Here is a 17521-nt window from a genome sequence, read left to right on the forward strand (position 1 = left end):
AGGAACAAGACAAGGGTGCCCACTCTTGCCACTTTTATTCAACATAGTATTGGAAGTCCTAACCGTAGTAATCAGACATGAAAAAGAAAGAAAAGGAATCCAAATTCGAAAGTAAAACTGTCACTCTTTGTAGATGATGTGATACTATATATAGAAAATCCTAAAGATACTGCCAAAAAAACTGTTAGAAATAATAAATTCAGTAAAATTGCAGGATACAAAATTAATATATAGAAATCTGTTGCATTTCTATACACTAACAACAAACTATCAGAAAGAGAAACTAAAAAACAATCCCACTTACCATCACATCAAAAAGAATAAAATACTTAGGAATACATCTAACTAAGGAGGTAAAAGACCTGTACTCTGAAAACTATAAGACCCTGATGAAAGATATTGAAGAAGACACAGATGAAAAGATATACTGTGCTCATGGATTTGAAGAATTTATATTGTTAAAAATGACCATACTACCCAAGGCAATCTACAGATTCAATGCAATACCTATCAAAATACCAATGACATTTTTTACAGAACTGTAACAAATAATTCTGAAGTTTGTATGGTGACGCAAAAGTTGCAGAATAGCCAAAACAATCTTGAGAAAGAAGAACAAAGCTTGAGGTATTACACGCCCAGATTTCAAACTATACTACAAAGCTACAATAGTCAAAACAGCATGGTACTGTCACAAAAACACACATAGATCCATGGAACAGAACAGAGAGGCCAGAAATGAATCCATGCTTATATGGTCAATTAATCTACAATAAAGGAGGTAAGAATATAGTGGGAAAAAGCTGTCTTTTTCCCTCTTCACCAAATGGTGTGGGAAATCTGGACAGCTACATGCAAAAGAATCAAACTGGACTACTTTCTCACACCATGCACAAAAATAAATTCAAAATTGATTAAAGACTTAAATATAAAACCTGAAACCATAAAACTTCTAGAAGAAAACATAGGCAGTATGCTCTTTGACATTGGTACTAATAATATTTTTTTGGATATGTCTCAGGCAAGGGAAACAAAAACAAAAATAAACAAATGGGACTTTATCAAATTGAAAAGCTTTTGCACAGTGAAGGAAACTACCAACAAAATGAAAAGACTGCCTACTGAATGGGAGAAGATATTTGCAAACAGTATATCCAATAAGGGCTTAATATCTACAATGTGCAAAGAACTGATAGAACTTCAACATCTAAAAAACAAACCAACTATAAAGTGGGCAGAGGAGCTGAATAGCTGTCTTTCCAAAGAAGACATACAGATGGCCAACAGGCACATGAAAAGATGCTCAACATCACTAATTGTCAGGGAAATGCAAATCAAAACCACAATGAGATATTACCTCACACTTGTCAGAATGGCTGTTTTCAAAAAAGGCAACAAATAACAAGTGTTGGTGAGGATGTGGAGAAAAGGGAACCCTCCTGCACTGTTGATGAGATTGCAAATTTGTGCAGCCACTATGGAAAACAATATGGAGATTCCTCCAAAAGTTAAAAATAGAACTATTGTATTATCCAGCAATTCCACTCCTGGGTATTTATCCGAAGAAAACAAAAACAGTAATTAGAAAAGGTACATACACCCCTATGTTCATCACAGCATTATTTACAACAGCCAAGATATAGAAGCAACCTAAATGCCCATCAAGAGATAAATGTATAAAGACGATGTGGCATACACACACACACACACACACACACACACACAGGAATATTTCTCAGCCATGTAAAAGAACGAAATCTTGTCATTTGCAACAACATGGATGGATCTAGAGGCTATCATGCTAAGTGAAATAAGTCAGAGAAAGACAAACACTGTATGATTTCACTTATATGTGGAATCTAAAAAACAAAACAAATGAACAAACTTAACAAAACATTAACAGAGTTATAGATACAGAGAACAAATACATGGTTGCCCGAGGGGAGAATGTTGGGGGTAGGAAAGAATAGGTGAAGGAGATTAAGAGTTACGGACTTCCAGTTGCAGTATAAATGAGTCACAGGTATGAAATGTGCCATGTTGGGAATATAGTCATAACTATGTAATATCTTTGAATTTTGACATATCGTAACTAAACTTATTGTTGTGATCGTTTTGAAATGTGCAGAAATATCAAATCACTATGTTGTGTAACAGGAACTAACATAGTGTTGTAGGTCAATTATACTTTAAAAACAAACTCATAGAAAGAGAGATCAGAGAGGCGGGGTTGTGGGGAGGGGAATTGGATGAAGGCAGTCAAAAAGTACAAACTTCCAGTTATAAGATAAATAAATACTAGGGATATAGTGGACAACATGATAAATATAATTAATAATGCTTTATGTTATATATGAAAATTGTTAAGAGAGTAAATCCTAAGAGTTCTCATCACAAGGAGGAAAAAAGGTAAATAGGGTTAGCTGGCAGCAAAACTTTCAATTTAGCTGGTTTGTCTTTAGCTCCAGATGTGTGTGTGAACCTCTAAACAAATCTGTGCCAGGATCCTTGACTATAAATGGAGATAATAATAATGGCATCTTTGTCATAGAGTTTTTGCATGGATTAAATAATATCCCCTATTTGAAGCACTTAGCACAGTGAAGTGACTGGAATATTGTGTATTAAGCAGTCCACAACTGTTTGCTATAGATAATAATTTCAAAATATATACTGTCTTCAGTGTCTTACATTTCTAGATCCTATAAGAAGCCAATGAAAATAGGATGCATACTCTGATCCCAACAGATACAAGAACAGATGCTCAGAAGCTGGGCCAGTCCCTACCTCATCATACCCAAGAAACGGGGAAAAATTTAGAGTACCCTTTCCCTGTCCTGTTCCCCCTGTCCCCACTACAGTCTTTTCTCCTTTCTTCCTTGTCTGAGCACAGATTATATAACACCCTACTTCTGCCCCAGGAGTCTCAGATGTATATTTGATATAATACGTTTAGCTTTATTTCATTTAAAATAAGGTGTTTTTTTATACTATAACACTTATATTTCATATGGTAGCAAGTTTTATGCTTGCCTATATTTTTGGTAACAATTTTTGAATGAAGTGACATCTATCTTTTGTGCCAAAGATAAAGACAATTTTATAGCATTCTTCAATGTCATTCCTCTTCTTTTTGTTTTCGTATTGTAAATAATGTCTGGGTATCATGAGTTAAATCATATTTTTTTATAGAAGCATCACTCCGAGAATAAAGGCCTAGATAAAGTGATGGAGACTCAAGCCCAAGTGGATGAACTTAAAGGAATCATGGTCAGAAACATAGGTATGTTTCATGGCATACTCTGCATGCATGAGGGCAAAAATGATAATAGATTACTTGATTGGGGTCAAATCATTCTAGAGAGGCTGAAACAGCACTTCCTTATTAATATTGGAAGCTAATTGTCAGCTGAGATACGGATATTACTTACCTATGATACTGCCTGCTGTATGATGGTTTCTTTTTAGCACTTATGACTATTCATTCTAAATTTGTTAGCTTGCTTAGCAAGACTAATTTCTAAGACCCTTAAACAGTTCAGCAACTTAGAATAATTTAGTCAGTTTTGGCTGGAAATACCCAGATAGTTGATATCATCAGTATAGACACTTAAAGTATAACTATTTGATCTCCTTAGAAAGTTTGTAGCTCTTGACTGAGAAAGAATTGGACCAAAAAACTGTTGTATTCTTCAAGAGAATGAACTATGGCATGAATTCCATTGGCCTGTGTTTTGTCAAGAACCTATTTACCACATTAAAATAATCCAGAGAAATGCACTGTTTATTTTTTAATTGATTATAACAGTGGTATTTAGATTTAGGATGATGTTAATTTTTTAATAGCACCAGTTCTCACGATGTAGTCCCTGGGCCAGCAGCATCAACATCCCCTGGGAATCTGTTACAAATGCAAATTTTCAGGCTCCACCCCAAGCCTACTGAATCAGAAACTCTTGGAGTGGGAAATCTGTGTTTTCACAAGCCCTCCAGAGGATTCCAGTGCATACTCAAGTTATAGAACCACTCTTAAATATATCTTCTAAGAGGAATGTCTTGCAGAGAATAAATTCTTAATATAAAATTGAAGAAAAATTAGTATATAAATGCTTTACAAGATATTTAACTGAGACGTCATTTTGTAAATGTCCATTTAGTTATAATTTTGAATTTACTATTTGAATTACTTTTACATTTATTATTAGAACACTTAAAAGTTATGAAAAGACATTCTAAAAAATTTACTTTGTCTCACCATCCTAAAGTTTTATTTACATTTTCTTTCCTTTAAATTTTTATTCACATGTATACATAGTTAATCATAGTTTATATTCAGTTTTGTGGAGGCAGTATAATAGAGTAATCAAGATTTGGAGTCATACATGCCTGAGTTTGAGTCCTGATTTCACTTCCTACCTGCTGTTAGGCCTTGATCAGTCCTCTAACCTCTCTGACCTTTATTCCTTAATCTGCAAAAAGGAGGTAATAGAACCTGAGGTTACCAGGATAAAAGAGGTAATGTATGTAAAACACTGTGTACAGTGCCTGGCACATAGTAAGAGCTGAATGATTGTTAGCTGTTAGTCTACTTTATGCTCGTACAGTGTTTCTTTGAGTTATATCACAGGTTACCAGTTATGTCCTTATGTTGGACACTTTGGGTCTTTAGAGCATTATTACTCAGAGTGCTGTTTTACAACCAGATAAGGAGCTTGCTCCAGAATAGAAGTCAGTGCTGTGCTTCCTTCATTGAGAACATCTTGCTATGAAAATGTCAATTTGACTGAACAGTATACTTGGAGACTTAGTTGAGCAGTAGCAAACACTCTTAGGTAGCACTGATTTAGAGTTTGTGTTATAGTAACAGTACTGTTATAAATGTTTCTGTGCCTATTATATTTTTCTTATTTTGTTGAGATTAGTTCCCAGGAATGGGATTAGTAATCAAAAGGCAGAAACATTTTTATATTTCTTAATATGTATGTCTCTTGGTTATTTGAAGTGATTTCCTTTCATTGATTTTAGTTTTAAATATAGGTCTAGATGCAGACTAGGGAATTCTTAAATATATCTTTCAATATACCTATTGAAAAACTACTAATATTTTTCTCTTTTTTTGGTCACCAAATGTATTTATTTTGCCTAAAAGTGGAAGCAGCCAACTGCTACAGTAGTATTTATTGCAGATGCATAATGTTTCCAGAAAATGAACCATTTTAATCAACTCCTCTTAAATGACATTTATGTTTAGAATTACAGAAATAGCAAATTAAAAATGTAGCAAAAACCTTTCTAATCATCTCCCTTTGATTTTTTAACAGCTTTATTGACATGTAATTCACATACCATACAATTTACCCATTTAAAGTATACAATCCAGTGGTTTTTACTATGTCCACAGAGTTGTGTGACTATCACCACAATCAATTTTAGAACATTTTCATTACCCCCAAAAGAAATTCTGTACCCATTTACAGTCACTCCTCTTTTCCCCTCAACCTGCAGACCTAAGCAACAATTAATCTCCTTTCTGTCTGTATAGGTTTGCTTGTTCTGGACATTTCATATAAATAGAGTTATATAAAATGTGGCCTTAGCAATTTTGAAGTATATAATACAGTATTGTTGACTACAATTAGTGTGCTGTACACTAGATGTTCAGAACTTAGTAATCTTCTAGTTGCAAGTCTGTACCCTTTTACAACATCTCCCCAATTCCTGTACCCCCCAGCCCCTGGTAACCACCATTCTACTCTGGTTCTATAAGGTTCACATTTTGAGATTCCACATATGAGTAATATCATACAATATTTGTCTTTCTTTGACTAGCTTATCTCACTAAGCATGGTGCCCTCAAGATCCATCCCTGTTGCAAATGGCAGGATTTTCATTTTTCTCATGGCTCAATAATATTCCATTATATATATACACCACATCTTCTTTATCCATTCATCCATTGGCAGACACTTAGCTTATTTCCATATCTTGGCTGTTGTGAAATAATGCTGCAATAAACATGGGAGTACAGATATCCTTTCAATATCCTGCTTTCGTTTCCTTCAGATAGATACCCAGAAATGGAATTGCTAGATATATATGGTAGTTGTATTTTTAATTTTTTTAAGGAAACTCCATACTGTTTTTCATAGTGATTGAACCGATTTACATTCCCACCAGCAGTGCATAAGGGTTCCCTTTTCTCCATATGCTCACCAACACTTATCTCTTTCTTCTTGATGATAGCCATTCTAACTGGTATGAGGTTGATATTTCATTGTGGTTTTTATTTGCATGTTCCTGATGACTTGTGATGTTGAGCATCTTTTAATGTACCTGTTGGCCATTTGTATATCTTCTTTGGAAAAATTCTATTCAGTTCCTCTGCCCATTTTTAAATCCGATTGTTTGTTTTTTTGTTATTGAGTTGTATTAATTCTTTATATATTTTGGATGATAACCCCTTATCCAATATATGGTTTGTAAATATTTTCTCCTTTTCTATAAGTTGCCTTTTCATTTTGTTGATTGTTTCTTTTCCTGTCCAGAAGCTCTGTAGTTTGATGTAGTCCAACTTGTTGATTTTGCTTTTGTTGCTTGTGCTTTTGGTATGCTAAATATCATTGCAAAGACCAATGTCAAGAACTTTCTTCCCTATATTTTCTTCTAGGTGTTTTATTGGTTTCAGGTCTTACATTTGAGTCTTTAATCCATTTCAAGTTAATTTTTTGAGTGATGTATATAGGGGTCCAATTTCAATTTTCTGCATGTGGCTATCCATGTGGTTTTCCCAACACCATTTGCTGAAGAGACCATCCTTTCCTCATTGAGTGTTCTTGACTCCCTTGTCAAATCTTAGTTGACTCTATACGTGGGGGTTTATTTCTGGTCTCTCTATTTTGTTCCATTGGTCCATGTATCTATTTTTGCCAGCAATACTGTTTTAATTACTATAGCTTTATAGTATAGTTTGAAATCAGGAAGTGTAATGCCTCTGGCCTTGTTCTTCTTTCTCAGGATTACTATGGCTATTTGGGATCTTTTGTGATTTCATATACATTTTAGGATTGTTTTTTCTATTTCCGTCAGAAATGCCATTGGAATTTTGATAGAGATTGTATTGAATCTGTAGATGACTTTGGGTACTATGAATATTTTAACAATATTAATTTTTCTGATCCATGAACATGGGATATATTTCCATTTGTTTGTATCTTCTTTAATTTCTTTCATCAAAGTCTTGTAGTTTTTATCACACAGATCTTCACTTCCTTGGTTATGTTTATTCCTAAATATTTTATTATTTTTTATGGTATTGTGATTGGTATAGTTTTATTACTTTTGTTGATATTTTGTTATTATATAGAAACAACTGATTTCTGTATGTTGATTTTATATCCTGCAACTTGGTTGAATTCATTGATTAGTTTAACAGTTTTTTTTGGTTGAATCTTTAAGATTTTCTATGTATAATATCATATCATCTTAAATAATGGCAATTTTACTTCTTCCTTTCCAATTTGGATGCCTTTTATTTCTTTGTCTTGCCTGATTGCTCTAGCTAGGATTTCTAGTATTTTATGAATAATAGTGATGAGAGTGGGCACCCTTGTCTTGTTCCTGATCTTAGAGGAAAAGCTTTCCATCTTTCATCATTGAGTATGATGTTAAGCTATGGGTCTGACATAATGGCCTTTATTATGTTGAAGTAAACTCCTTCAATATTCAGTTTGTTGAGAGTTTTTGTCATGAAATTATGCTGACTTTTGTCAAATGTCTTTTCCCCATTTATTGAGATGATCATAAATATTTATCTTTCATTCTATTTACGTGGTATATCACATGTATTGATTTGTGTATATCAAACTATCCTTGCATCCCAGGGATAAGTCCCACCTAGTTGGTGTATGATTGTTTTGATGTGTTGTTGAATTCAATTTGCTAATATTTTTCTGAGAATTTTTGCACCTATATTCATCAGGAATATTGGTCTAGTTTTGTTTTCTCATAGTGTCCTTATCTGGCTTTGGTATCAGGGTAATGCTGGCCTTGTAGAATGCGTTTGGAAGTATTTCCTCCTCTTCAGTTTTTTTCAAAGAGTTTGAGATGAATTGGCATTAACTTCCCTTTAAATGTTTGGTAGAATTCACCAGTGAAGCCATTTGGTACTGGGCTTTTCTCTGTTGGGAGGCTTTTGATTACTGATTCAATCTCTTTGTTCATTACTAGAATCTTCAGAGTTTCTATTACTTTCTGATTTAGTCTTGGTAGGTTGTATGTTTCTAGGAATATATTCATTTCTTCTAGGTTATCCAGTTTGTTGGCATATAACTTTTCATAGTAGTCTCTTATGGTCCTTTGTATTTCTGAGCTATCATATGAGCTATCAGTTGTGGTATCTTCTCTTTCATTTCTGATTTTATTTATTTGGGTCCTCTTTTTTTCTTAGTCTAGCCAAAGCTTTGTCAATTTTGTTTATCTTTTCAGAAAACCAGCTCTTAGTTTTGCTGATATTTTCTATTGTTTTTCTGGTCTCTATTTCAGTTATTTCCACCATGATTTTTGTTATTTCCTTTCTTTTACTAACTTTGGGCTTACTTTATTCTTTTTCTAGTTCCTTGAAGTGTAAAGTTAGGTTGTTTATTTGAGATCTTTCTATTTTCTTAATATATGCATTTATCACTATAAATTTCCCTTTGAGACTGCTTTTGCAGCATCCTATAGGTTTTAGTGTGTTGTCTTTCCATTTTTACTTGTTTCAAGATATTTTTTATTTCCATTTTGATTTATTCTTTGACCCATTGCTTGTTCAGGAGTGTGTTATTTAATTTCCACATATTTGTAGATTTTCTAGCTTTCCTTTTATTGTTGATATCTAGTTTCATACCATTGTGGACAAAAAAGATAGTATGATTTCAATCTTCTTGAGTTAGTTAAGACTTGTTTTGTGTCCTATCAGATGATCTATCCTGGAGAATGTTCTGTGTGCACTTGAGAAGACTGTGTATTCTGCTGCTGTTGGATGAATTGTTTTGTACATGTCTGTTAGGTTCACTTGGTCTAATGTGTGTTTTGAGTCCAATGTTTCTTTTTTGATTTTCTGTCTGGATGATCTATCCATTGCTGAAAGTGGGGTATTGAAGTCCCCTAATATTATTGTATTGTCTATTTCTCCCTTCAGATCTTTTAGTATTTGCCTAAGATAATTAGGTGCTCTGATATTGTGTGAGCATATCATTGATTGTTATATCTTCTTAATGAATTGACCACTTTATTATTTTATAATGACCTTACGTGTCTCTTGTTACCATTTTTGGTATACAGTCTTATTTTGTGTGATATAAGTATAGTTATACCCACTTTCTTTTGGTTTCTACTTGCATTGAATATCTTTTTCTATCCCTTCACTTTGAGCCTGTGTGTGGACTTAAATCTGGAAGTGAGTCTCTTGTAGGCAGCATATAGTTGACTCTTGTTTTTCTATCTGTCCAACCACTCTGTGCCTTTTGATTGGTAAATTCAATCCATTTACAGTTTGAGTAATTATTGATATGAAAGGACTTACTAATTACATTTCATTCATTGCTTTCTGCCTGTTTTATAGTTACATTGTTCCTATTTCCCTCTACTTCTGCATACCTTTTTAAATTGGTGATTTTCTGTGGTTGTGTCCTCTGTTTCCCCTTTCTTTGTCTTTTGTGAAGCTAATATAGATTTTTGTTTTGTGGTTTCCACTGGGCTTACATAAAGGCTCTTATAGATAAAATAGTCCATTTTAAGCTGATAGCAACTTAACTTTGCATACAAAGCTCCACCCATTTACTATCCCTATTTTATCTTTTTGACATCACACTTTACCTCTTTTTATATTGTGCATTCATTAACAAATTATAGTAGCTGTAGTTATTTTTTTAATTAGTTTTTATTGGAGTATAGTTGCTTTACAATGTTGTATTAGTTTCTCCTGTACAGCAAAATTAATCAGTTATACATACACATATATTGCCTCTTTTTTGGATTTCCTTCCCATTTAGGTCACCAGAGTGCATTAAGTAGAGTTCCCTGTGCTATACAGTATGTTCTCATTTGTTGTCTATTTTATACATAGTATCAATAATGTGTATGTGTCAATTTCAATTTCCTCACCCCCGCCCCACTTTCCCCCTTGGTATCCATACATTTGTTCTCTATGTCTGTGTCTCTATTTCTGCTTTGCAAATAAGATCATCTATACCATTTTTCTAGATTCCACATATGTGTGTTAATATACGATATTTGTTTTTCTCTTTCTGACTTACTTCACTCTGTATGACACTCTCTAGGTCCATCCACATCTCTGCAAATGACCCAATTTCATTCCTTTTAATGGCTGAGTAATATTCCATTGTATATATGTACCACATCTTCTTTATCTGTCATTGGACATTTAGGTTGTTTCCATGTGCTGGCTATTGTAAATAGTGCTGCAGTGAACACTGGGGTGCATGTCTCTTTTTGAATTATGGTTTTCTCAGGGTATATGCCCAGTAGTGGGATTGCTGGGTCATATGGTAGTTCTATTTTTAGTTTTCTAAGGAACCTCCATACTGTTTTCCATAGTGGCTGTATCAATTTACATTCCCACCAACAGTGCATGAGGATTCCCTTTTCCCCACACCCCCTCCAGCATTTATTGTTTGTAGATTTTTTGGGATGGCCATTCTAACTGGTGTGAGGTGATACCTCATTGTAGTTTTGATTTGCATTTCTCTAATGATTAGTGATGTTGATCATCCTTTCATGTGCCTCTTGGCCATCTGTATGTCTTCTTTGGAGAACTATCTATTTAGGTCATCCACCCATTTTTTGATTGGCTTGTTTGTTTTTTTTGATATTGAGCTGCATGAGCTGCTTGTATATGTTGGAGATTAATCCTTTGTCAGTTGCTTTGTTTGCAAATATTTCCTCCCGTTCTGAGGGCTGGCTTTTCGTCTTGTTTATGGTTTCCTTTGCTGTGCAAAAACTTTTAAGTTTCATTAGGTCCCATTTGTTTATTTTTGTTTTTATTCTCATTACTCTAGGAGATGGGTCAAAATGGATCTTGCTGTGATTTATGTCAAAGAGTGTTCTGCCTGTGTTTTCCTCTAAGAGTTTTATAGTGTCTGGCCTTACATTTAGGTCTTTAATCCATTTTGAGTTTATTTTTGTGTATGGTGTTAGGGAATGTTCTAATTTCATTCTTTTACATGTAGCTATCCAGTTTTCCCAGCACCACTTATTGAAGAGGCTGTCTTTTCTCCATTGTATATTTTTGCCTCCTTTGTCATAGATTAGGTGACCATAGGTATGTCAGTTTATCTCTGGGCTTTCTATCCTGTTCCATTGATCTATATTTCTATTTTTGTGCCATTGCCATACTGTCTTGATTACGGTAGCTTTGTAGTATAGTCTGAAGTCAGGGAGCCTGATTCCTCCAGCTCCGTTTTTCTTTCTCAAGATTGCTTTGGTTATTTGGGGTCTTTTGTGTTTCCATACAAATGGTGAACTTTTTTGTTCCACTTCTGTGAAAAATGCCATTGGTAATTTGATAGGGATTGCATTGAATCTGTAGATTGCTTTGCATAGTATAGTCATTTTCAAAATATTGATTCTTCCAATCTAAGAACACAGTATATCTCTCCAGCTGTTTTTGTCATCTTTGATTTCTTTCATCAGTATCTTATAGTTTTCTGCATACAGGTCTTTTGCCTCCTTGGGTAGGTTTATCCTAGGTATTTTATTCTTTTTGTTGCAATGGTAAATGGGATTGTTTCCTTGATTTCTCCTTCTGATCTTTTGTTGTTAGTGTATAGGAATGCAAGTGATTTTTGCGTATAAATTTTGTATCCTGCTACTTTACCAAATTCATAGATTAGCTCTAGTGGTTTTCTGGTGGCATCTTTAGGATTTTCTATGTACAGTATCATGTCATCTGCAAACAGTGACAGTTTTACTTCTTCTTTTCCAATTTGGATTCCTTGTATTTCTTTTTATTCTCTGATTGCCGTGGCTAGGACTTCCAAAACTATGCTGAATAATAGTGGCGAGAGTGGACAGCCTAGTCTTGTTCCTGATCTTAGAGGAAATGCTTTTGGTTTTTCACCATCGAGAATGATATTTGCTGTGGGTTTGTTGTATATGGCCTTTATTATATTGAGGTAGGTTCTCCCTATGCCCGCTTTCTGGAGAGTTTTTATCGTAAATTGGTGTTGAATTTTGTCAAAAGCTTTTTCTGCATCTATTGAGATGATCATATGGTTTTTATTCTTCAATTAGTTAATATGGTGTATCACATTGATTTTCGTATGTTGAAGAATCCTTGCTTCCCTGGTATAAATCCCAGTTGGTCATGGTGTATGATCCTTTCAATGTGTTGTTGGATTCTGTTTGCTAGTATTTTGTTCAGGATTTTTGAGTCTGTGTTCATCAGTGATATTGGCCTGTAAGTTTCTTTTTTGTGGTATCTTTATCTGGTTTTGGTGTCAGGGTGATGGTGGCCTCGTAGAATGAGTTTGGGAGTGTTCCAGCCTCTGCAGTTTTTTGGAAGAGTTTGAGAAGTATCGGTGTTAACTCCTCTCTAAATGTTTGATAGAATTCGCCTGTCAAGCCATCTGGTCCTGGACTTCTGTTTGTTGGACGATTTTTAATCACAGCTTCAATTTCATTATTTGTGATTTGTCTGGTCATATTTTCTATTTCTTCCTGGTTCAGTCCTGGATGGTTGTACTTTTCTAAGAATTTGTCCATTTCTTCCAGGTTGTCCATTTTATTGGCATAGAGTTGCTTGTAGTAGTCTCTTATGATCCTCTGTATTTCTGTGGTGTCAGTTGTATCTTCTCATTTTTCATTTCTAATTTTATTGCTTTGGATCCTCTCCCTTTTTTACTTGATGAGTCTGGCTAAAGGTTTATCAATTTTGTTTATCTTCTCAACCAGCTTTTAGTTTCATTGATCTTTGCTATTGTTTTCTTCATTTCTATGTCATTTATTTCTGCTCTGATCTTTATGATTTCTTTCCTTCTACTAACTTTGGGTTTTGTTCGTTTTTTCTCTAGTTGCTTTAGGTGTAAGGTTAGCTTGTTTATTTGAGATTTTTCTTGTTTCTTGAGGTAGGATTGTATTGCTGTAAACTTCCTTCTTAGAACTGCTTTTGCTGCATCCCATAGGTTTTGGGTCATTGTGTTTTCATTGTCATTTGTCTCTAGATATTTTTTGATTTCCTCTTTGATTTCTTCAGTGATCTCTTTGTTATTTAGTAACATATTGTTTAGCCTCCATGTGTTTGTATTTTTTACAATTTTTTTTCCTGTAATTGATTTCTAATCTCATAGCGTTGTGGTCAGAAAAGATGCTTGATATGATTTCAATTTTCTTAAATTTACTGAGGCTTGATAGTGACCTAAGATGTGATCTATCCTGGAGAATGTTCCGTGAGCACTTGAGAAGAAAGTGTATTCTGCCACTTTTGGGTAGAATGTCCTATAAGTGTCAATTAAGTCTATGTGGTCTATTGTATCATTTAAAGCTTGTGTTTCCTTATTTATTTTCTGTCTGGATGATCTGTCCATTGGTGTAAGTGGGGTGTTAAAGTCCCCCACTATTATTGTGTTACTGTCAATTTCCCCTTTATGGCTGTTAGCATTTGCCTTATGTACTGAGATGTGCCTATGTTGGGTGTATAAATATTTACAATTGTTATATTTTCCTGGATCGATCCCTTGATCATTATGTAGTGTCCTTCTTTATCTCTTATAATAGTCTTTATTTTAAAATCTATGTTTTCTGATATGAGTATTGCTACTCCAGCTTTTTTTGATTCCCATTTGTATGGAATATCTTTTTCCATCCCCTCACTTTCAGTGTGTATGTGTTTCTATGTCTGAAGTGGGTCTCTTGTAGACAGCATATATACGGGTCTTGTTTTTGAATACATTCATCTAGTCTGTATCTTTTGGTTGGAGCATTTAATCCATTTGCACTTAAGGTAATTATAGATATATGTGTTCCTATTACCATCTTCTTAATTGTTTTGGGTTTGTTCTTGTGGGTCCTTTCCTTTTCTGTTTCCCACCTAGAGAAGTTCCTTTAGCATTTGCTGTAAAGCTGGTTTGGTGGTGCTGAATTCTTTTAGCTTTTGCTTGTCTGTAAAGCTTTTGATTTCTCCATCGAATCTGAATGTGATCCTCGCTGAGTAGAGTAATCTTGGTTGTAGGTTTTTCCCTTTCATCACTTGAGATATGTCCTGCCACTCCCTTCTGGCCTGCAGAGTTTCTGCTGAAAAATAAGCTGATAACCTTATGGGGATTCCCTTGTAGGTTATTTGTTGATTTTCCCTTGCTGCATTTAATATTTTTTCTTTGTATTTAATTTTTGTTAGTTTGATTAATATGTGTCTCGGTGTTTTTCTCCTTGGGTTTATCCTGTATGGGACTCTCTGCACTTCCTGGACTTGATTGACTATTTCCTTTCCCACGTTAGGGAAGTTTTCAACTACAATCTCTTCACATATTTTCTCAGGACCTTTCCCTTTCTCTTCTTCTTGGACCCCTGTAATTCAAATGTTGGCGTGTTTAATGTTCCAGAGGTCTCTTAGGCTGTCTTCATTTCTTTTCATTCTTTTTTCTTTATTCTTCTCCATGGCAGTTATTTCCACCATTCTATCTTCCAGCTCACTTCTCTGTTCTTCTGCCTCAGTTATTCTGCCGTTAATTCCTTCTAGTATATTTTTCATTTCAGTTATTGTGTTGTTCATCACTGATTGTTTGTTCTTTAGTTCTTCTAGGTGCTTGTTAAACATTTCTTGTATCTTCTCTATCCTTGCCTCCATTCTCTTTTCAAGATCTTGGATCATCTTTACTATCATTACTCTGAATTATTTTTCAGGTAGATTTCCTATCTCCTCTTCATTTATTTGGTCTTGTGGGTTTTTACCTTGCTCCTTCATCTGCAACATATTTCTTTGTCGTCTTATTTTGTCTAACCTACTGTGTTTATGGTCTCCTTTCCACAGGCTGCAGGGTTGTAATTCCTCTTGCTTCTGTTGTCTGCCCCCTAGTGAGTGAAGTTGGTCTAGGGGCTTGTGTAGGCTTCCTGGTGGAAGGGACTGGTGCCTGTGCTCTGGTGGGTGGAACTGAGTCTTTTCCCTCTTAGGGCAGGGCCGCATCAGGTGGTGTGTTTTGGGGTTTCTGTGAGCTTAGTACAACTTTAGGCAGTCTGCTGATGGGTGGGGCTGTGTTCCTGTCTTGTTGGTTGTTTGGCGTGAGGTGTCCAGCACTGGAGCCTGCAGGCAGTTGTGTGGGGCTGGGTCCTGGTGTTGATGTGGATACCTCCAGGAGCATACGCACCGATTAATATTCCCTGGGCCCGGGGATTCTCTGGCGGTCCAGTGTCCTGGAGTTGGCGCTCCCACCCCGGAGGCCCAGGCCCGACCCCTGGCCAGGGAGCCAAGAGCCCGCAAGCTTCACAGAGCGACCAGAGAAAAAAAGGACAAATAGAAAAGAAAACAAACAGACAAACAAAACCCAAGACAAATAGCAAAAACAACAGCAAACAGACAGCAGCAGCAACACAACAAACACACACACAGAAAAAAGAAAAGAAAATAAAAACAAAACAAGAGCACAAACAAACAAAGGAATTCAAAGATGAGAATAGTCCATAAGGACTAAACTAACAAAAACAAAAAAATGAAAAATAAAACTAAAACAGAAAGCAAGCAGCAAAAAAAGTGAAGGAAACAAAATAGAGACATACAAAACAATAAAAAATAAAAGGGAAAGAACAAAAACAAGAAAAAACCCACAAAACAACAAAAAAGTAAAGTAAAAATTTAAAAATATATATATTAAAAAATTCTTGGGCTTCCCTGGTGGCGCAGTGGTTGAGAATCCTCCTGCCAATGCAGGGGACACGGGTTCGAGCCCTGGTCTGGGAGGATCCCACATGCCGCGGAGCGGCTGGGCCCGTGAGCCACAATTGCTGAGCCTGCGCGTCTGGAGCCTGTGCTCCGCAACAGGAGAGACCGCGATGGTGAGAGGCCCACGCACCGCGATGAAGAGTGGCCCCCACTTGCCGCAACTGGAGAAAGTCCTCACACAGCAATGAAGACCCAACACAGCCAAAAATAAATAAATAAATTTATTTTTTAAAAAAAGTTCTTTTTAAATAAAAATAAAGAATAAAAAGGTAAAAAATAATAAAAGCAACAACACCAACAACTGAACAAAATGAAACAAACAAAAAAAGAATAATAGTATTAAGAATATTTTCCTGGGGCCTCCTCTGTCAGTGTCCTTGCCCCCACAGTGAGCCAGAGCCAATCCCTGCCTCCCCAGGAGGCCTTCCAATACCTCTAGTTAGGCCTTGGGACCTGCTGTGGGTACTGTGGGGCCAGCTCAGACTCTGACCTGGCCAGACTCCTTGCCCCCAGAGTCCACTGCTGCAAAGGCTAGACTGGTCTCAGTTGTGGAACACTCGTTGTCTACTGAGGTATTCCACAGACGCAAGATTTAGCAAGCCAATCTCAGGGATTTAATCCGCAGCTTGCGCAGCTGCACAGAAAGATTTCCTTTCCTCTTCCTTAGTCGCATTGCCCCTGGGCCTCAGCTTTGGTTTTGACCCCACCTCTGCGTGTGCACCACCCTCAGGCATCTGTTCCTTGCCCAGGCGAGAGGGAGCGAAAGCAGTGGCTGCTTGTGGCACACTTACTCAGGCCAGGGAGGGGTACAGCGGCCACAGTTGGGCTGTGTGCAAATTGCCTGCGGTGGCAGAACCAGCAGGCAGTTGCAACAGTCTAGCACGCTCGCTCTGGTGAGAGTCCCTCCCAGTGCCCGCGGAGGCAGAAGCTGGAATGTGGGGGCCCTGCCCCCCACGTGTCTCTCAACAATGGTGCCTCGCTTTCCAGGCAGACCACACTTCCTCTAGGGGCATTCCCAGCCGTGCATCCCCTCACTCCTGTCCCCTCTGCTGTATCCACACAGCCAACAGCACTCCTCTCCCCAGACCCATTCTCCCAACCCCACACTTTAGTTCTCAGCCCCCGCCAGCATCGGCAGACTTTGGTCCCAGGCAAGGGTGCCCAGAGCTGATTCCCAAGGAGGCTTTGGGATGTGCAGTGCTCAGTCCCACAGAGCCCACGGGCAGAGACCCCAGCTTGAGGGGCAAGTGGGCCTGCTCAGATGGGAGCCCCTCTCAGTGCCTGTAGAGGCTGAAGAAGCCGGCGGGTGGGGAAAGGGGTTGTAATGGTGGCTCCACCCCTCACGCACCACTGAACGACACCTTGCTTCTCTGGTATCCTGGGCTTTTCCCACAGACTTTCCTGGTTGTGGAGCTCCTTACTCCTGTCCCTTCAGGCTGTCTTTTCACAGCCAACAGCTGTCCCCTCCCTGGGTCTGCACTCCAAACCCCACTTTCCAACACCCAGCCCCCCTCCGCAACAGGCAACTCACGACTCAGGCCGGAATGTGCAGAGCTGCAGTGTAGACCATGCATGCAGTTCTTTGTCCTG

At 36.9% G+C, this 17521-nt stretch overlaps 1 protein-coding gene across 3 annotated transcripts in view; it reads left to right on the forward strand.

Moving 5' to 3' along the window:
• Window positions 1-17521, forward strand: part of VAMP7 (vesicle associated membrane protein 7) — a 65097-nt gene that overhangs the window by 29458 nt on the left and 18118 nt on the right. For all 3 annotated transcript variants that reach the window (XM_061178311.1, XM_061178312.1, XM_061178310.1), the window contains one exon: window positions 3193-3283. In XM_061178311.1, the coding sequence (XP_061034294.1) occupies window positions 3193-3283 (91 nt within the window). The remainder of the gene's footprint in view (window positions 1-3192; window positions 3284-17521) is intronic.

Source organism: Eubalaena glacialis, chromosome X, assembly GCF_028564815.1.
Source record: "Eubalaena glacialis isolate mEubGla1 chromosome X, mEubGla1.1.hap2.+ XY, whole genome shotgun sequence".
In the NCBI taxonomy this organism is placed as follows: Eukaryota; Metazoa; Chordata; class Mammalia; order Artiodactyla; family Balaenidae; genus Eubalaena; species Eubalaena glacialis.